Source organism: Centruroides vittatus, unplaced genomic scaffold (assembly GCF_030686945.1).
Source record: "Centruroides vittatus isolate TY-2023 unplaced genomic scaffold, ASM3068694v2 contig_1114, whole genome shotgun sequence".
NCBI lineage: Eukaryota > Metazoa > Arthropoda > Arachnida > Scorpiones > Buthidae > Centruroides > Centruroides vittatus.
The window spans coordinates 700,270-722,941 of NW_027120716.1; the positions used below are offsets into that span (position 1 = coordinate 700,270).

Genomic DNA, 22,672 nt, shown 5'->3' on the forward strand with positions numbered 1-22,672 from the left:
AATATTAATTTACTTTGATGAAATATCTAACTATTGATTTTGAATGTTTCTATACATTTTAAAATCTTATTAGTTTTTCAATATTTACTTAGTTTAACTTAAAAAAAAATTACAACGGAATAAATGTTTTGCTATTTAATTCAGCCTTTTTTGATGTTTAATACTTTTTTAATTTGACAGGAAACTTACTTAAGTAATGTTTTTTGTTTTTGAAAGTACAGGTTGACATTCAAAAATTCGATCATCAATAATCCAGTTCCTTCAGATTTTCAGCATAGATTTCAAAGCACATTTTCAAATTTACTGCATTGGCACACCACTGTTTTCTGGGGGCACCTAACTAAAATTCTGTAGAATTATTTTATTTAGTTGATGAACATTAAAATTTCATTTGCTTTTCATTTAGTGTTTAATTTTCTTTCTTTAAAGAATTATACAGGTAGTCCTTTTCTGTTAAATTATATACAGCATAAATAACCATAAAAAATCCAGCATTTTCAAAAATCTGGCACTCCTTAGGTTTGGAGGTTGCCGGGTTTTTGAATATCAACCTGTAGTCTTTATCTTAACACACAGAATAATTTAAATGTATAAAATTTAAATTAAACAAATGCATAAAACTGTAATTTTTGTTTTTTCTTGAATTAAACAGAATTTAAGTAAGCATTAGTTAAATAAATTTCATAAAAGGCTCTAAAGGATACTTGAAATATTGAAAAATCTTTTAAGAGAGACAAATAAGTAAAATTATTTAATTATTGAATAATAAACTTACTTTTATTTTTATATTTATTAGTGCACAAAAATATTTTAATTAATTCAAGATCTATTAACAGGTAGTTATAAATTGTGCCATATTAAAAGGATTAAAGTACAACCAAGCTACTCCAACTTTTCATCAATGGCGAGATAACAGACATGTTTATGGCTTAAATTTCAGTAGTCGTGAAGATGCAGAAGCATTTGCTTTAGCTATGTTCAGAACTTTGGAAATTTTAAATCAAAATAGTAAATATCTTTAAAATGTTTAATATTATTAATATAATAAATATTTAAGTCTAAAAATTATTATATTTATTAATAATTTTTATTCTTAGTTATTACAGTTCATTCAATATTACATTCATATCATAAAGCTTTATATAGTAATTTATAATTTTCTTATATACATATTAGTGAATAATAAAAAGTCTAATCATTATTAAAAGTTTAATATAATTAATAATAATTTTAATTTTAGGTTCTACATCACCAAGACCACCACCACCTCCACCACCACCACCAATGCCATGTCAGCAACCAATGTATCAACCTGATGATTATAATAACGAACCAAGAGGATGGTAAAAAAAATTTACAATTAAATAATTTATTATCTGTAATGTAAAGTCATCAAAATTTTCATATTGTTCATATTTTTAAATAAGTAAATTTTAATTGTACTTAATAAAAATTTTAAAATTTTAATAGATAATAATTAAAAAGCTTTTATTTATAGTATTATCACATAATATTTTATTGTGTGATAGACAATAATTATAACACTAGACAAACATAATAGTGGTATAAAATTAACAAATGTGCTGTATTGATTATATTAACATTTGTTTGAGTTTTATAATAAAAAAAACCAATTGTGAGATTTTTTAGATTGGAACTCAAAAAATGTTCCACGTGTTTAAAAAAACCAAATGTAAATGTATAATTCAAAAAAAGATAAAATATTTTCAATAATTGTTATAAATTTTTGTGTAAAATTTGCTGTACTCTGTAAGTTTATAACAACAAAAAATGCTATTAAACTGGTATGTCATAAATAACAAAAACTATAATTTCTCCTCGTAAATATTTTTACTACTTGTCTGTGATTAATATATCTTGATGTGGCATAAATTTGGCTAATTTTTCCAGAATTATCATGCCTTATAGGTCAAGTGATAAAAACATAGTCAGAGATCGGATTCAAAAACTATACACTTTTTATTTACATTGGAAATGCATTTCAGACTATACAGTCCCTCATCAGTTTAACAGTTCACGTAGATGTCTAAAATTATATAATACATTCAAAGTTAATTGTCGATTACATAATATTTAAATAATTATCAGACATGTAGACTGTACCTAAAAGCAGAAAATTCTGACATATACTGTATATTAAGATAATATGGTGATCATGCTCTTAACAACAATTGTTATTCCAAAAATGCACATTTACTTATTTAATTGAGACATATTTATAAGCATTTTAACGAAAAATTTCTTATGAATAATTTTAGCTTACACATATGTGATTTTCTTAACTTCAAATTAACAGATTATAGAAGAAATGACTGACCAGTTTTTTAACACACAAGTATAAAGTTTAATTGTACCTAGTACTAATTAACAGCATTATAGGTAATATGATGATCTTGTTCTCAATGGAATCATTTAACTAACAATTGTTTTCCTATTTTAATATTAGATATATTAACCAGAAAATTTTAACAAACTTAATTTTAATTGACAATTATATAATTTTTTTATCTCTTAAATAACAGATGTTTAGAGGAAAAAGGAAACCAGTGGTAACACACAAGTAAAAAAGAGTAAACAAAATAGTTAAAAGTACAGTTGATTAAAAGGTTGAATAAAATTTTTCTCTTATTCTCTTTGGCTGTGCACTAAGATTGACTAATCTTAGAAATTTATTCAGTTTTTTAAAAGAAATATAACTAATATTAAAATAGGAAAATAGCCAGATGGAGATCTTGCCAAAAGGCATAGGAGAACACTGTATATTAAAATGTATATTATTTATCAGATTACCTACCATCAGGGTTGCAATATTTTTTGGGATTTTGTATAAAAATATGTGAAATACTCATCTTTAAAAATTGACATGTAGTTAAGCTGTTTGAATCTGAAAACAATGATTAGAGAAGTGAACCTTTAATGTTAGAGTAAATTAAATTAAAAATTAAACATTTTTTCCTTTAATGTCAATTAGCAATTTCTGTTATGAACCATTACAGAATGTATATAAAATTTTCTTTAACATTTTTCAAATGTCTCATAGTCAACATGTTGCTACAATAAAATGTTGGAATTATTTTTTATTTATTTATTTAACCTCCCCTTGTAGAGAACTAAAGTAAAAAAACAGAACAACAATGAAATATAGGAGCTACTTTTTATGAATATTTACGATGATAAATAAATAAATTGTAGTTTGCATACAAGTTTGGCCATATATGCTATAGCATTGACATCTTAGATATAATAGTTTTCTTTATTATTCTCTGTAACTTTGTATTTGGTTTTATATTTTTTGGCTGTATAATAGATATTATCAATGTTGATTTTAAGAGCCTATTTATTTCTATTAAAAATTTGTTAAACAAATAATTTTTTCTCTTCAATTTCATTTAAATATTTTGATTATAATTGTCATATAACAATCATATATCATAAAATATTTCTTTATAGTTTTGTCAGCATATAAATTAATCAGTTTATCAAAGTAAATGATAACAGATAAATATTTAAAATTTTGTAAATTAATTATATAAACATTATTAGTTTAAAATTTAGTAAAAGATTACAAACAAATTTCATGAATTATTACTAAATTTTGTAAAATTTTAATGGTATTCAAGTACAGTAGATCAGATTATTGTAATCACTTTTGAACTTATTTATACTAATAACATTAACTAACTGACTAATGTTAAGCAGAGTAAGTACTGTAAATAAATTCTGATTTTATTGACTAACATTAAAAGGACATGTCAAAGCAATTAGCAAAATTTGACTTAGACATTTTTACCATATTTTCGTGATTAAACCCTGAATTGAAAAGTATAAGAACATGTTGAAGTATTGCACTGTATAGAATAATATACTTTAGAGTGATTGTTTTTGTTTTACTCTTTCTGCCCTGTGAGAAAAATGGGGAGGTTTTTAAAGCCTATTGTGGGTTCTTCAGGTGCACATTGGAGGTAGCCAGTAGTGAGGTATAGCCTAGTATATCTGGATCAGAACATTCCCGAAAAATTTCTGGAGTTTTTTTAACCCCTCTAGATTCAATATTGAGTCCCCAGAGTGATAAGCTAGCATCTTAACCACTTCAGTCATTCAGCCAAGATGATGAGTTGAACCAGAAGATGATAAGACTCTCATTCTGACAAGAACATCAAAAGCGATGCAAAAGATAATGTAATCAACTGAATCAGATAATTTGAGTTAACTATGAAAACTTTAATTATTTCAAATGTTGTAGATAATTAAAGTATTTCTTTCAATTTTTATCCCCTTATCTCCTGTTGCAGGATAATAAACCTTGGCTTCAAAAACCCAGGGAATATGTATGTTTTAAAAATAAATGTCTTCAAGGTTTAATCAAGAAAATATGCTAATTACAATTTATTATTCTACACTTGAAATAGCAAATGGCAAGAATCTAATATAGTGTACTGCAAACAAATAACATTTAAAGCACTGATTGAACTGAACAATTGCATATGTTATTAGTTATGCTATCACAGTCTCAACTTATGGCTAATATAAGAAATATGCAGGCATTTTTAAGCTTATATGTTTGGGAAATATAACTTTTATTACATTACATGGCTGGTGATAATATCAGTGATTACAGTAACTGGATTGTACTGTATTTTTCAAAATAAAATTATTAAATGAATACATAAAATTCAATTATTATATTATTAAATATTTAAATTCTTGGAAGAATACTGTTAGTAAATAATTTTATATTCTAAATAAAAGTATTTATTTAAGCCTTTTTTTACTTTAGGCCCTCAAATGATTGTTCTGTTAGAATGGCTCCACAGCAATCAGTACAGCATATGAATAATAATAGTAAGTTTTTTTTAATTATTAAATGTAAGAATTTCATATGAATTTAAGAAAACCATATCTGAGGAAAACAATGACTCCCTACTATATACTTGGTGTCCCTACTTAAAATCAGCCCACCTGAGATGATGTAACATTAGTGAGGTAAATTTTTAGAGAATATTTAGAAGGAAAGTGTATAAGACAATCCAGAACTATATGCTGAAAAATGTGTGTTTGTACAGTGCATACGTACATACATATACAGTCAAATCAGTTATAATGAGCACAAAGGAACAGTACATTTGCACATTACTACTGTTACTATATTCAATTTTAATGATCAACCGTATATCACTAACAATGGATGACTATATGTAATTTCTAAAAATTTTAGTATCTGGGATGTATTATCCATTGCATTTAAAAAGACATCCTTATTCTTTCACAGTGTTAATACAGTTGCAGACAGGCCAAATTTTTTGCATATTTCCACATTTTTCAATTTATTACAGCAAACTTACAATAACTTGGAATATTTAGGTGAAAAGATGTCTTAACTGAAAACAAAATGAAGATTTACTTGCAATAACCATGAAGTAGTAAAAACTTCCAAGTTCAGTTATAGTGAGCAAATCTGCATTTTATTTTCAGTTATAACATATTTTGATCTAAATACCCAAGCTTGTTATAAGTTTACTTCATAGATAAAAGAAACAAATTTTTATTGTATAATAATAATACTTAATGCAACACTTAAATCAAGTGTTACTGTTATTTGTGTACAGTACATTTGGTATACCACTTGAGTTTATATGAATGAGCAGAATAATGTTAATAACTTGAAAACATTTGTTGTTTACTAGAAAGTACAGTACTATATTAGTTATTTATTAGAGATTTTTTTCAAAGTTGTACAAACTTAGATAGTAATAAAGGACAACAAAAGGTTTTTATAAATGCAGTTCTGCTGAATATTGAATGAATTATTGTATCTTTCAATGCATTTTAATTGTTCTTTTGTTACATGGTTATAATGAATTTTGGATACCATGAACTAAAACTAATGGTCTCTTGCCTGTTCACTGTAAACAGATACATAACCCTTAGTTTACGTGGTACTTGAGTTGCAAAATTTTGACATGACACAATCAAAAAATTATGTGAGATGTTGTTTTGCACAATAGAATCTTCTTCATAACTGTGGATTTAAAATATCCTTCAGAATTTTATTTTAAAATTTATGTATTTTCATTGAGTATAGGTATATATAATATACTGTATAGGTTTATACTATTATTACATTGCAGTTGCATTGCCATTACTTTCAACTTACATGTTTTCAAAGAGATAGTATTCTCCATTTTAAACTATATCCAACTTCATACTGTATGCATTAAACTTGGCACAAAATCAGAAAATCTGTAGAAAATATAATTAAGTGAAAATAAATAGTAAGCTTTGATTGATGGATTTTAAGATAAGACTATCAATTTTACTAGATTTATGCAGAATTAATCTACAGTGTGTGTGTGTGTGTATGCTTTCCCTTAATCTTTTCCCATTCATTTTCTATAAATGAATCCATGTTTTACTTGACAATATTAGACATTTCTATTTGTTTTTCGTTGTTTGGAGTGAGTTAAAGTAACTTGAGCTCGTTATTGGCTGAAATATAAGAAATTGAACCTTGTATCTTGAAAACTGATGAGTTTCTGGTAATTCTTCCACTATAAATAATGGTTTTTCAGAGAACTATGTATTTAGAAACCAAGTACCAATTTTGCTATATGTTAATTCTCTATTGATAATAGGTGAACTATTGATTTTTAAACCCATATTAATGGATAGTATATACAGTGGAACCTCACTTAATGAGTAATTTGCTTAATGAGCTAAACAAATTGTAAAAAAAAAATGACTTGCTTAATGAGCAACATTACACATAATGAGTGACAAAGAGAGAGGAAGTCCCAGATTGTACACATTCTCCTTCAGTCTGTATTTAGCACTTGTTCTGCTAGCATCTTAATGTCACTTGTTATCATACATTTTTCCAAACTTGTGTTCACACATATTACGTATAAACATCAACAACCATAGCCTGTTATATAATAAACATGCCAAATGATATGCCAAATTCTTGGGCTATGTAAAGGCTATAATTAAATATTAGAAATTAAATAATTTGACTAGAGATAGGCAGTTATGCTGCCATCTCGTATTAAATTTTATGACCAATTCCAAATTAAATTTTAAAAATGTCTAAATTAAAAATTAATTATTTATAATTATTAAATTTAATACAAGATGGCAGCATAACTGCCTACCTCTAGTCAAATTAATTAATTTCTAATATTTAATTATAGCTTTTGCATAGCCCAAGAATTTGGCATATCGTTTGGCATGTTTATCAGACATATTATCTGTGATTTTTTTTTTTCTGTAAATCGAATTCTCATTTCAGGTTGGTTTATTCTGCGCTAGAAGAAAAGATGATGATTCACATGCTTCTTAACAATGCATATTGTATCATTTTCTTTGAATAAACGTTATACATAAAATATTTGAGTATTTTTTTTGGCATGGAACACATTATTGTATTTTCCATTAATTTATATGGGAAAAATAGTTTTGCATTATGAGTAAGATTCTGGAACAAATTATGCTTATTAAGTGAGGTTCCACTGTAATAATATATTCTCCAATTTTTTTGTTTCTTCCATTTTATATATTTTATATAATTATATTCACAATAAACTGCTAATGAAAGTAAAATGAAGGAAAAGAAAAAATTTAAAAAGGTCCTTTTGAATTGCTTATCAATAAGTGCCATATTTTTGATACCACTTTGGCGGTACAGTACAAGACATACACTGGTTCAGGTTATGCAGAGATTTTATTTTAGTTTTAGCAGTTTGTTGAATTTATAGATTATATTTCAATACTTCTGTGGATCATCCACATGCAAATATGATTATAAAAATATTTGCATTATTAAAAATTGCATAATTTTGTTAAATCTTCATGTCTAAATAGTGAAAAGATTTGATAAAAGAAGGAAAAATTAACACTAATAAAATTTGAAAGGATTGTTGCTTCCTCAAAAACTTTTTTATTGATATTGATGTAATTAATAAATATTATCATAAGTTTGAAACTTGACGATTCATTATTTATTACTAATAATAATTTTTTTTTAAATTATAGTTTCTAATCAACCAATAATAACACAACAGACACCTACAACTAATGGTATTTCACCTGGTAGTGCTGGTCACCACCGAACATCATCTGCTCCTCCAAATTCTGCTCCTCCACCTGCTCCACCACCACCTCCAGCACCACCAATGAGTGCACCAGCACCTCCACCACCACCTCCTCCTCCACCTGGTCCAAGTATTCCTTCAAGTTCTGTCCCTGTTGCACCACCACCACCATTACCAGGGAGCAGTGCTACATTACCACGCCCCAGCTCAAGTTCTAATTCCTCAGCAACAGCACCTGTGTCTCTTGCCTCAGCTCTTGCTAATGCTAAACTGAAAAAAACATCATCACAAAAGGTAATAAAATTTTATTACAATGTGATTTATTTATACATTAAAATATTACATCATAAATACTTTATAAATTTAAGAATGTACAATAATGTTGTTTACTATAAAAGTATCAAAATATAGTATAAATATTCTTACAAGCAAACCTTTATGTAAGGTTACCCTTGTAGTTGTATAAATCAAATACTATAATATAATATAATAGAAGAGTTAGAAGTACGAAATAATGTAATAATCTTAATGTTCTTATTTTTTTCCCAGACAACGCTGGGCTTACCTGCTAGTTAGTTTTTAATGCAATATATTTAACTGGTTATAATATTAAGACATACTTCCATTGTATCAATATATTACATCTCATTTGTAAAAATGCAATTTCAAAAGAACAGATAAAATTTGAAGTTTAAAGAACTGAACTGTTAGTAATCTTTATATATTCTAAAGATGAAAGAACCAGCACCTGACCTGATGCAATATTTTTACTTTGTTTTTCCCAATGATGATATTCATTTTGAGTTGTTTGTGTAGCTTCAGCACTTCTCTTCAGTCATCTGTTTTCTTAAATGAAATTTCTTTCTTTATCTTCTACAGTTAAATATATCCCTTTCAATGTCATTTCTCTTAAAAAGAAATCTAATATCTAAGTTACACATCTTAATAAAACTGCACTTATCATTTTTAACAATACAGTAATATCTCAGTTTTCATTGACTTTGGTTATCATCTCTTTCGGTTTTCATTGATTTTTTTTCGAAAAATTTCTCTCTGATTTCGTCAGCGTGCTCAAGTGACCTCTCTGCTAATTTTGCGAAAACAAAGAGCGACCCAAGCATTTTCTGGCACAGTGTGCAGTTATTTCTTGTTGTGGGAACATTACCCTGCGACGGCCCACCATTGGCCAATGGTTCTGTTCCCTGAACACTGGGAGTTCGGTTGTAGTTTTATGCTTCGCCAGGGCGGGCTGGCCATGTGAAGTTTTCTGGGTTTTCTTCACGTTTGTAACACCTGAATAGGGGCCAGTTACCCTTAAACAGATTTCCCGGAAGGCATTATTCCCCTCAATACGACCATCATAAATGCATACAATTACTATTACATGACAATTACTTCACACTTTACCATGGGGCGATATAGGCTAAAAGCTCACTAGCTTCTACAAGATAAGACATTACCCCGTGTGTCTAGCTGAACAATTCCATTGCTTTCATCTTAATGTTAATTGTCTTATCTTTAATCTTTATGCTAATTAGTCTTTTATGTTAATTTCTTATTGCTTTTAGTATTTAATGCTATATTAATTCTCTATAAAATGTTCTTTTGGTATGTATTTTGGAGTGTCTAGAACGAATTAATTGGATTTACATTGATTCATATGGAAATAATTGCCTTGATTTTTATCGGTTTTGAACTTTGTCGATTGTTTTTGGACGGATTATTGATGAAAACCGAGGTATCACTGTATTTACTTGGACAAGATTTTTTTTAATCCAAAATAAGCATTTATGTTCTAAAATCAATTTGTTCCTCCGAATAATAAATTGCATTGTACATCCAAATATTATATAGTTTTATTTATTTGGAAGCCTTAAATTGGTTTTAGAATAAAAATGTTTATTTTTGGATTTAAAAATTCTTGTTCAAGTAAATATTATTGGAAATGATAAGTGCAGTTTTATTAAGATGTGTGGTTTGGAGATTAAATGCTTTTTATGAGAAATATTGTCAAAAGAAATATATTTAACTATATTAAGAAATAGATACTTGAAGAGGAGTGCTAAAGCTACTCAAAATGCATATCATCATTGCAAAAATTAAGTAAAATTGTTGCATCAGGTCATTTACTGGTTTTGTCTTCTTTATAAGAATAAGTAAAGAACAAATAAAATTTTTAAAAATGCCAATGTCTAAAAATGGAATTATGAAAACTTCATTTGGTAAGTTTAAGGGGACAAAGAAATTCTATGAAACTTGCACAAAGATACAATTATATTTTATCAGAAATATACAATCCATTGTACTGTTTGCTTAATAAGAAGTTTTGAGAATAGAAAAGTTATGAAATTGTGAGTAGGAAAAAAAGGGATAGGAAAATACATTACTAGTCCCATTATTAATGTAGGACCAGATCTTTTGTTTGCTAAACACAGTGTCCACTAAATTCTGGTTTTGCTGTTAAAGATAAGGAATGTTCCACTGCTTGATTAAAAAGTGTAGTAATTATAGGTTGAATTGTAAAAATAAATTTATGCTTTGGTTTAGTCTTTATGACTAGAGTAAGGAATGAAGAAAAATCAAAAACACAGAATGTATTTGTAAATTTCTTTGAATCTTTATTGATTCAACTTCAAAAGTCTAAAGTTCTATTAACTAAATGTATAGAAGAGAACAAATTCTTTTAAATATCATAAATGACAATATGAATATTTTAAATTTTAACTTTTTAAAATCAAAAAAGTATAGTTTTTATGATTATAAAACAAGAATACAAATATATTTTCTCTTGCAAAATATTTTTTTATGTAATTGTAAAATTTTACAAATAGTTTGTGAAAGAAATTCAATGATTTACTATTTGTGAATTTTCATAATCACCAGCACTTATATACTAAATGATTTTAATTATTGATGCTTATTCACTTAAATTTTGGTTATATTTTTATTGAAATTAATAAAATTTAATTTTAATTTAACTTATAAATTATATATTTTAATAAGTAAATATTTTTAAAAATTGGTTTAGATTTATTAAGAAATTATTTACATATTTTTTATTAGTGACTTTTTATACTTTATTAATTATGATTTGTAATTTTTATACATACTTTACCAGGGAAATGAAGGAAATTCTTCTGTGGAACAAATTCGTCCATCACTTGGAGGAATGGCAAGTATGATGGATGAAATGGCCAAAACTCTTGCCAGGAGGTGGGTTTCATGGTATAAAAATAAATTACTATAGGAAATTTATTAAAAGATTAGTGATTTTATATGTTATTTACAGTTAAACATAGCAAACATTAATTTTTCAGAAGAGCCCAAGCTGAAAATAACCAAAGCGGACAGGTATGTACAATGCATTAATTTTCATTATTGTTTAAAATAGTTAAAAAATTTCCAAACGAAATTTACAATTAATATGTTTTGTGTAAAGTATTGACACTCTTATTAATAGAAATTTTTATAACAATGCTTTTTTTGAAATTAGTTTTTTTTTTCTTTCTTTGTTTTGTGTGTTTTTCCATTATAGGATATGGAGACATTAGATAAAAGGTCATGGGAAAGGCAGTCATCATGTAATGAAAATAGTCCTAGCAAAGCAGTTTCTAGTAATGGACCTGAATCACCAAAACTTGGTCGCAGGTAAGCTCATTTCAAGATTTAAGTAAGTTTCTGTATCAGAATTCATATATTCTAATAAAAATAAAATTTAAAATTAAATGCTTAAACATTCAAATATTTTTAATAAATATCTTCAGAAATGAATTGAAAAAAATATTACAAAATGAACAAAAATTAGATTTGATTTTAAACTTTTGTGTGATGTGATTTTCTTTTTAGAAAGTAAAGTAAAAGTTAGAATAAATATAATATAGATGAATATATATGTGAAATTTGTTAAAAGTAAATATTTTTGGAACTTTTTACCTCCCTTCTTCAGATTTGTTCGACAGAAAGAAATAATATTCCAAAGTAAAATCAAGTATGAACATTTTTTGAATTCTAGGAATACCTATTGTATAATTTCAAATAAAAAAATTTCTTCAGTCCATTGACACCATCTTTCAAGTCTAGTATTGGAATAGGTCAGGGGTTGGCAGTTTGTCAAGTGACAAGAGCCTAATTGTCATGTAAACAAGATACCAAAAGTATCAGAGAGCCACATCGATGCTTAACTGCTTGGACGATTGCTGACCAACTGTGTTGAAGGATGCCCCCTAGTGTGCCTTACAGGCATTCCGTGACAATAATAAATTCCTATTACAAATATACTGAATTATTTATATTGTTATTGAATATCAGCCAAAGGAATAATAACAATTTATACTGTAGCCTCTAGTGGCCGTTTTCGGCATAACGTTATACGGACGGATGGACATGCGTTCAATAGGCTATATATATAGATATGCTTTAAATGCTACCACTCGCGTGAGATTCATATTGATCAACGCGAGTGGTCATGTGCGGATGGGCTAAAGAATGGTAGAGTATGCCGTACGAGTTGAAGTTTGTTCGGTGGCTCTATCTCTATATCATAAGTTATAAGGCTGCTTGAGATGAGGTGAGATTGGAGTTTATGTCCGAAGAGCTGGAAATAGCTATGCAAAGAGCCACATGCGGCTCGTGAGCCGCACTTTCCGACCCTTGGAATAGGTCTACTCTCTTGTAGTGCCTTCTCACCTGCTCTGTGACAGTGTTCATATCCAAGAATCTAAATCAGCTTGCCACATACAGCACAATGGTTTGCATATTGAGGTGTGGTAAATATGATATAAAAAACAATTTTTTTTACAATACTTACATATTATATATTACTGTCAATTGTTTATCTATTCATCTATGTTTACTACATGTTTGTCAAATTGGAATACTTTGTGGGCACCCCTTACAAATCTGTACCAACACAATTTCTTGAAGTGGTAGAAAAACAGGGCAATTGGATTCAGTTAAAATCCAGATCTTTATATTAGATAACATTCTGTTAAAATTTAAAACTATATTGCTTTCAGTTATATGGTATATTATATGTTTAACATAATACCATATAACAAATTCAATGTGGCTCCATGCAAATTGTTAAAATATTTTTAAAAATGTAAAAAAATTATTCATCTTAGAGTATATATCATATCATAATTTATTTTAAAGCACTTAATATAGTCTGTTAATAAGTCATTTCTTCTTTACATACTTTTAGTATCCATTATGTTTGTATTCTGTCATAATAGGCTGAAGGGAAGTGAAATAATTAAAATTGTAAAAAATTTTTGTTAATAAAATAATTATTAACACTACAATTTAAAAGCCTCACTATTGGTGTATGACAAGTCCTAAAACATTTAAACAAGAATTCAGCTTAGTTAGTTAGAACAGAAAAATAGTTATATAAAGACATAAAGCTTAAAAAAAGTTAGAAATAACAATTCTAATTGATTTATTTTAATAAGAGCATTATTATTTATATGTAAATTCTTAATTTTAAAAATTTTCAATAATTTAACAAAACAATTATTAATGTTTTTGAAATACTAACCATATCTGAACATTTTAATAGGAAAATTTTTAACCAAAAGAGTACTATTACAATTAGGGATTGCAATCCAGTAGTGTTTTCAATCCAGCTGGATTTTTGCTGGACTAACATCATTCCAGCTGGATCCAGCACAGATGTATTTTCGGTGCAATAAAGTGTTATCTATCTATCTGTCTATCTATCCAGCAATTTATGTTTTTTTTAAAAGAAATCTTAAGTTTAAAAAAAAAAATGTTTTAAACTTTTATTATTTAGACTGGTCACTATAAATCAGTAAAACTTCTTACACATTTAGGTAGTAAACTTAACTTTGGTTCGGTTTAACACTTGAGATAGAGATAATTAACTTTAAATGTTTATATCTATCTTGAGGAAACCGTGTTTTGTATTTTCGTTTCTTTTCTTTTCTTTCGAAGACACAATGTAGTGACGTAAACTTAAACACTGGGCGAATTTTTCATCCTTTTTATTCGGTTGGAACGCTTTTTTATTACATAACGCGTTTCGGGCCGATGCCCCTCTTCAGCCAACTTCTAAATCCTGGTAAGAGCTTGTATACCGTTAAAAGCTGGTCCGTACCTCATTCGGTAGTTTAGACGGATGTAATAGTCCAAGGGTACGAATCTTTTATCCTTTGTTGGTATTTGTTGTCTTGGTATTGGGCCATGTTCTTCTCTTAGGTGATGATATTCGCCGTTTCAATAATAATATTTTAGTTCTATCTTGAGGAAACCGTGTTTTGTATTTTCGTTTCTTTTCTTTTCTTTTCTTTTAAATGTTTAGTTAGATTATAATTATAATGTAATCTTTAAGTTAAATAATAGCAAAGGTAATTCTACTAGTTAATTTATATTAATATATTATAATAATGTAAGGACGAATAATCAGTGGCTAAGTGGCTATCAGTCTCACCAGTTTTCTTATATAGGCTCTACATATCAGTCTGTAGTTATTTATAGGTAATTTAATTATTAGTGTTAGTAAAGTAGTGAGTAAGTAATTAGTTATTATTATCACAGTCATGAATCACATACATTCATATCATCATATATCTAAGATACTGATACTCATTAATTTAATTAACAATTTAACTAACTAGGTAGTCTCAGTTTCTCACTAATTTTCACAATAAAATTGCCTAGCCTAGCCCACTAACCACTTATAGAATAGAAGTTAAAAACTCTTATTTAATAGAATTAGAGTAGAAGTTATTAAATATTAGTCTTGTCTTGAATAAAGTATTTTAAAGGATTAAATAAAATTAAATCAATCACTTCTGTTATTTTTTTTTTTTTTTTGACTTTTCTGGAAGTAGGATCTCAAGAAACAAATGGTATTGATGGTGTTGTCTCCCAACCTACTTCTTAATGAACAGTATATACATCCCACTGCGGAGAAGGTCCTTTCTGCCTCTATGTTAGTTGGTTTTAGGGTCATCAAATAATCATAAATCGTTCCATCATGTCATTTATTGACGTCACAACTGACCGTAAATTAGAATTATGCACCAGGACTAGGAGAGGAGTTACTTATTTTATTTAGTGCAAAGACACTTTATTTAGCAAGAGTGGAAAGTACTGGCAATTAGATCAGCAGAGGCAAAAGGGCGGACATTGTGGTGTAGAGAGGGGGTGTAGCACGTGCCGCATTGAACGGCCACCGAGCGATAGTGCACATAGCAAAGTGGCAACGCCAACAATGTAGACTTTTGCGCCATTATTTATCAATAGAAAGTTAATTGAGTATTTGCGGATCCAGCAGGCCGAAGAATGTGCTGGATCCAGCTGGATTGCTGGATGAGGGATCCAGCAATTGCAGTCCCTAATTACAATAAAATAAAATTCTGCAGTAAGTGAAAACAAGAACAATCATTGATTGATCTATTGTAGTTAACATAATAGTATTATTTAAAGACTTCTAGCCTGTTTCAGCAACAAATCAAATGTTTTCGACTATCTAAGTAGCCATCGGTTGATGGCTACTTAGATAGTCGAAAACATTTGATAAACAAATTGCTGCTGGAGCAAGCTAGAAGTCTTTAAATTTTACATATACTTCAAAGTACTGTAAAAGTCAAAATTAAAAGTTTGAAGTTTCATTTTGTAGAATTTAGTAAATTGCCTTTTTTTACTTTTGTTTTACCTTATCAATTTATTAATATATAGAAAGAAATAAAACAAGTTGAATAATAAATATTAAATAAAATTATTAACTAAATAAGTTATATAAGGTAGTAATTAAGTTTACTACAAATAATAATAAATATTTGATTATTCAGATTGGTTTATATATATATATATATAGGGATAGGGAAACAGGATTTAAAAATTATATTTTGCATGATTCCTGAATTAACATAAAATAATTATAATTTTTAGTAATAATATTTTATTTGAACATATTATACAATAGTAGGAAAGAATATCTTATTCCAACCTTGTATTGTTTTTATATTTATGTTTAATTAATAGTTGATAATGATCAACATTTCATCAGAAATATTTTTGATTTAATATAAATATTTGCTTTTTTTAATGTTAGTAATGACTTATTTGTTAAATTTAAAATTCCAGTACTATTTTGAATCTTATTTTTAATAAACTAAGAATTGTATATATACCTGGGACTTAATAATTGCTAATTTGGTAATAATAGTGATTATTATTGTCTGATTGAAAATAATGCCTGTAATTTTAGAATTATAACTTTTTCATAAATGTATTAATTTTGTTTCTGATTTTTCTAGGCACACATTAGGTTCAATAGGTGACACAGATAACTTGAAGACCAATAATATTGATATGATTGATGTAGAACGTTTAAAACAAGAGATTTTAAGTGAAATAAGGATGGAAATGAATAAAATAAAACAAGATATAATTGAAGGTAATTATTATAATTATTTTAATTAACTAAAATTACTTGAATGTAACCAATGCAGTACTTTATTTCTTGTTTTCCAGATACAATTTATTTTTCAAAACTGTTCATAAAATTAAAATTCTACATAGTGAAACTCTTCATTTCCATTCATTTTTTAAAATAAACTATATTTAAAATCATATCTCACAAAAGGATATGTTTATATATGGCAGTGTTCAGTTACCTTATGGAAAACCTGAAATACCAAGAAAACTGTCAAACTATCCTTGTGTGAGAGAAGCATGCCCCTTTCTCCTCTCCCATGCAAGCATATCTTTCTACTCGTAGAGTCATCCTTTCAGATGCCCTCTTTCCAATTCCATGCTTTTATTCTTTTTAACATCCTAACTCTGTATGTAGGAATCCAAGTCAATGAAAGAAGTATCATTCTGCTGTTTTGTTTCAAATTCTTTTTATTTTATACTTATAAGAATCCTTCAATTAAATTTAAATTGGTCTGAAAGTGTCTTTTTCTTGTCCTATAATACCCTTGTCCTATGCTTTTAATACTTTTTTCAACTTAGACTTTGTTTTTTAGATTTATATCTCACTTTTTTATTTTTAATTAATTTTAAAGTTTTATCAGAAAATCTTTTGTTAAAATATTCAACCTCTACTCTCCTCTTCCAAATAATCATATCAACATATCTGCTATAAAATTTCATCTCTCAAATTCCTCTAGTGCCCCTCTATTTTTTTTAACTATTAACTTAACTTATCTGTAGCAGGTATATAATTAAAGTGTACTTATCTAATAATTTCCTTTTGTCAACTCAACTACATCTTTGTTCCATCTAGCTGCTAAAAATTTCTGGAGAGAACACTATATAATATTGAATTAAATATTTGTTTCAAATTGTGCATAGGTGATAATAAATGTGTTAAATATTTTTATTACAAAGGAAACTCCATTAACTGGTGGGATCTTGATCAGTTGTAAAGATAAAAAATTTTTTTTATTTTTTACATCTTTTTATACCTTAAACTGCTTTGATTGGAATTTGGATTTGCTGTGTGCAAATCCAAATTCCAACAATCAAAAATTCAATAAAAAATTAGTTTTGAAAAACAGTATAGCACAGAAAACACATTTGTAAAAAGATTCTTGTTCATAGAAAAAAAAAATCATAAATTTCAATATTGTTCAACCCTTTACTAACACTGGAAGTATATTACACTTACAATCAAAAATCGAACCTGTTATCGGCGTTTATCCTATAGAAAATCGTCCCACACACGTTTTCGAACTTTTTGAAGTTCTTCTTCAGGTGGAAATGGAATACTTCAGAAAAAATAGAACAAATTTCAAATCGAAAAATTTGCCAATTTCTGCTCCGACGGACATGCGCCTTGTGCTCCGGTGTCAAATTATTACTGATATTTGTCAAGGAGGAGTTGCCAGGCTGGTGATAGGTTGAGCTCCTCTTTTTGGTTAATGCATTTATTAGTGTGGCTCATTTTATAAATAGCCATAGCTTCTAACCATTTTGTGCGCTCAGGGTGGGGCATGGTTGCGACAATTTTAGCTTTGTCGAGTTCCACCTCAATATCCTGGTCTGTTGCATAAATACTTAGGGCTGTAGTGAGCCTTCTATGTTGTAGATCAGCTTGGTGTTCTTTTAATCTGGTCTTTAACGAGTGCTTAGTAGAACCAGTGTAGATGAGTTATTTTTGCCATCTGTTATCCACTAGAGGGATAGAATATATGCCGTACATTCTGTTGCGACCTGGGGGATCTTTCTTGTTTTTTAGGATGTCTGCTATGGTGGGGTCTGTTCTACAGATCATTTGTAATTGTTGTTTCTTGGCTATTTCTCCATATATTCCTTTAACGTATGGGTTGAAAATGACTGGGAGCCTTGTTTGTTTGTCTTGGTTGTAGGTATCCTTCGTCTGTGCTGCAGAGGTGGCCCATTGATGCTGTTGTTTGGTCATACGTTGTATTAATGAAGGGTACCCATGCTCTGCTGTGACTTTTTTAAGATAAGCCAATTCTGTGTCAAGAGCTTGCTTTGTAGAGGAGTGGGTGATCGTAAATTTCTTATCCTTTTTCAGTTTCAAGTTTGTTTTCATTTAGAAAGAAGGTCTACTAATCAGAGATATGTGACTATCTATTGAAATCATGTTGTCAATAAATGAAAATATATTATAATTGCAAATTCTATTATCATGGCTTTATCTAGAATTCTAATACATTCCTTTTCATCATTTTTCCAGTCTCAAAGCTGACACATATATCAACTTCATATTTTCATAATTATAAAGCTAAAAAATATCCAACTTGTTTTTTTTTATAAGGGATTAATTAATAAATCTTAGTAAATATTTTAAAAGCTTCTTTGCTTCATTATCAGATTATTGCAGTAACAATTTTTATCCGGAACATCCTAAGCATACACTTGAGCTTATCCAAATTTGTCTAAAAGTAGGTGTAAAGATTCTGTAATGAAAGTTTTGAGACCTACACCCATGGTTTGACCTATGGGTATTGAGTACTTTTAGAAAATGCTTAATATTCATAGTAAGTTTCTGCTTTGAATGTGTTTCTAACAAAGCTTCTATGTTAATATAGAATGTTTTGAATAATCAAATGCATTTTTTCAGAACATCATTTCACTTTGAATAACCATGCATTAAAATAGAATGACAATTTTCAAGTAATGGTTCTGAAAATAATGCATAGTGTTGAAAACAGTTGTCAATAGTTAATTGATTCCTACAAAATTAGTTGGATTATATTTTGCTTTATAGCTTTATAATTATTAACTCAGTTATTTTCTGTTGTATATGCTTATTTGGGTTGATTTATACAGCACAGTTGTTTGGTATGAGTAGTTTGAAATGTTTTTGAATTGTGCTCAATTTTGTTACTAGAGAGGTTGCTGCCAATGTTTTCAGCCCAAAACGTGAAAGTTGGATGTCGAGTGCCATCATCTCGCAATTCTAGAAGGTTGATAATAGCATTCATTATGTCTAGCATGGCGAGTAGAAGTTTGGCTTAAACTTCTTCATTTTTTTTTTTTTTTGTGTTTGGGGTTAAAATAATGATTATTTAAGCATTTATGAATAATAATGTAAAGAAACAGATGATTTTAATCCAGAAATTATTTATTTTTTCAATTTTTTTGCAAGTGATGTGAAGTGCCTATAGAATTTACATATATTTGTGTTCATAATAGCTTATCATAATTCTGTAGGAGTAGGTTTGTTCTTTCGCAGCATCTTCTACCATCAACGTTTGTAAATTTTCTAAAAATAATTTTCCGAGCTGCTTTTGCATTTACATAAGCCACTACTTCCCTCAACAAAAGTATGAGGTAGTTCATCGTCCGATCATACAGTAGGAGACACGATGCTAATTAAAAATAATTATTTAGTGTTATTTAAACATCCTATAAATACTTTAAAATAGTTTAATTTTTTTATTTACCTTCACTAGTAACATTTGTTATTGTTAAACATGTTCTGCCATATTTCAAGGATATCCCATGAGTTAGTGTGTGACGTGAACGTGTGGCGCAACATGTTTTACTTGGAGTTCAAACGTCAAACATGTACTTCTGCTTGCCGTACAAGTTTAATGTTTGAACTTTGGCTGCAACCTCTCTACTATCTTAATGTTTTTGCTCACTGATATGAAAACTGTTGAATGTCATTAACTGTGTGAATACTTTGCTTTGCATGGATTTTTCTAAAGTACTGTACTGTACTTGATAGAGAGAATTTTTTATTAGACTGCATGTTCAAAAATGTATTTGTTGCAGTAAAAACATAAATAAAACATTTTAAATGCATTTTAATGTGTTTTTGTTTATCGTAAATGCTATAGCATATGTGTGTAAGCAATTGTCTGTGACTATTTGGAGTGGAGCACAAATTTACATGAAGTTTTGTTTTATTCAGTACCTACTGGTATGCAACCCACATAAAACAAGACTAATTGTCATATACTCATAAACTTATGTTTATTCACTACTAAAAAGTGTGAAGAAATTTAAATAATCAGTACCAATTTTTGTTAGCAAATTATTCTACTAAATTTTTAATTCATTTATATTTACAGCTATAAGAATGGAATTGAACAGGAGGTAAAAATCTGTTTTATAGAAGAATCAGTTTGCCTTTGATTCTTGTAACTTAAGAAGATTGGTTAATTCATTTAAGAAAAAAACTGGATGTTTAAATCTTTTTCAGTTTTGAAATTATATGTAAAAGGTTATTTACAAACAAAACTTTGAGTTTTTTTTATAAGAAAACATTTATTAGATTGCCTTCATATTGTTGCCAATATAATGGAAGTATAATCTGTATTGTATAATACAGATTTAATTAATATATAGAAATAATGCCTGTTTGTTATATACAAACTATATTGTATTGTACAGTAAAATGATGCCATAGAATAGTGAAACAAAACCAAAGAAATTTATTATTGATTGAAAAACTTTTTTTGCTTTTGGGTTCAAAAGAATTATAGTACAGTCTCAGTAATCTAAACTTAAATTCAGAATCTAATTTTAAAATGTTTTAATTAACAGGTGTGAGAAAGTATTTAACTGGTCCATAATGTTATAATTGCTGATGCAAAATATTTATCAAAAGCATGTATTTTGAGACTATAAGTATATAAGCATTATAAATGTTATAAGTGGAAATCTTAAAAGTTTGAAGAAAATTTTTGAGAATAAATGCTACAATGCAACAAGGAATTCCTAAGATAATGGAAAAATTGAGTGTACTTTTTATTTACTATGTTTGAGTTTTTCAATAATATATATGTATATATATTTTTAATCTTTTATATGAAACATAAAAGACAGATATTGAATTTTTTTACAGTTAACAGAATTAAAAATTGTACAATTTTACTGCCAGTTTTCAATTTTTGGAATTTTACCTCCTAGTTAAAATTAGAAATTAATGTTTTATTCATAATGAATTTTTTTCAATGTAAACTTTTTAAAATTTATCGCAATATTTGGTCAGATTCATATTGCAAAGTTGTTTAGAAATGTTAAAATATTAAATACAGGAAATGACAAATATTCCTGAAAGTTTAACAATAAATTATTATATCATGTACTATTTATTATTGCACAATGCCATTTAAAATATCAATAAATATCTATAAATGTGCATTTAAACTTCTATCTCTCTTACTTCATATAAATATTATTTATATATTTGAGTCTTTATATAATACTTCTAAAAATTCATATTTTCTGAAATATAACAAAGAAAATTAATATTAACTCTTGTTTAAATAGAATATTTATTAATGTTTGTAATTATTATTATTCAGATGATTTTGATAAAATTTGAGACTGTAATGTCTCATTTAAAATAATTGTTTTTTGTATAAATTAGTTAAGATTACAAGACTGTACCATAAATCTGTTCATGTTGCCCAAAGATATTTTAATGTATTGTCATCTGAATCTAAATGTAGTCAATAATTGTGTAATGCTGAAACCAAACTTGAATGATTCTTATTATATATTTATAATTAAAAATTTAACTGTATATTATTTAATTGTTATATATTCCTTAGTTTTTATGGAAAAATGACAATAAGTTTCTATGTTGTGTACTTTTTATTGTACACATCCATTGTGCTCAAAAATGTTATTATACATGTGCTCAGATTCTAGATGTGAATTACCTTGCTGTTATCAAATTTTGAAAATTCCTATTGGAACAATGAGTTTTTATAGCAGAAAAATTTGTTGATTATAAAGTTTCTTAGAACTATCCTTTTATTATTTTATCATAAAAATATTTTTAGAAAGAGATCAAAATGTTGAGAGTTTACTAGTTTTAATTACTGATGATAATTTAGTTAAATTAAAAAACTATTTTAGTGCAATAAAATTTTACAAAATCTCTAAAATACATAAATTTTTTAATATTGTTATGATAGTTTGTGCTTCCAAATGTAAAATTTAATTCTTTCCAAATAGGTTTAAAATATAATATCAATAAAATAGTACTTTGATATATTTTTATTTATTTTTTAAATATGGAGGGAATTGAGAGGAACTTAAATAATTAAAAAACCTTTACACAAAATTTTTGTTAAAATTTGAAAAGAATAAGAATCCGT

At 27.5% G+C, this 22,672-nt stretch overlaps 1 protein-coding gene across 2 annotated transcripts in view; it reads left to right on the top strand.

The window, feature by feature from the left end:
* LOC136977654 (vasodilator-stimulated phosphoprotein-like) overlaps positions 1 to 21,532 on the top strand; it is a 66,695-nt gene extending 45,163 nt beyond the window's left edge. Inside the window, exons 3-11 of one of the 2 annotated variants that reach the window (XM_067273191.1) lie at positions 837 to 1,008; positions 1,241 to 1,343; positions 4,799 to 4,863; positions 8,050 to 8,402; positions 11,227 to 11,321; positions 11,426 to 11,459; positions 11,644 to 11,756; positions 16,394 to 16,533; positions 20,633 to 21,394. In XM_067273191.1, the coding sequence (XP_067129292.1) occupies positions 837 to 1,008; positions 1,241 to 1,343; positions 4,799 to 4,863; positions 8,050 to 8,402; positions 11,227 to 11,321; positions 11,426 to 11,459; positions 11,644 to 11,756; positions 16,394 to 16,533; positions 20,633 to 20,661 (1,104 nt within the window). In that variant the 3' untranslated portion in view covers positions 20,662 to 21,394. Of the gene's footprint in view, positions 1 to 836; positions 1,009 to 1,240; positions 1,344 to 4,798; positions 4,864 to 8,049; positions 8,403 to 11,226; positions 11,322 to 11,425; positions 11,460 to 11,643; positions 11,757 to 16,393; positions 16,534 to 20,632 lie in introns of both variants that reach the window. The other variant, XM_067273186.1, reaches the window with a different exon arrangement.
* Positions 21,533 to 22,672: the final 1,140 nt, after the last annotated feature.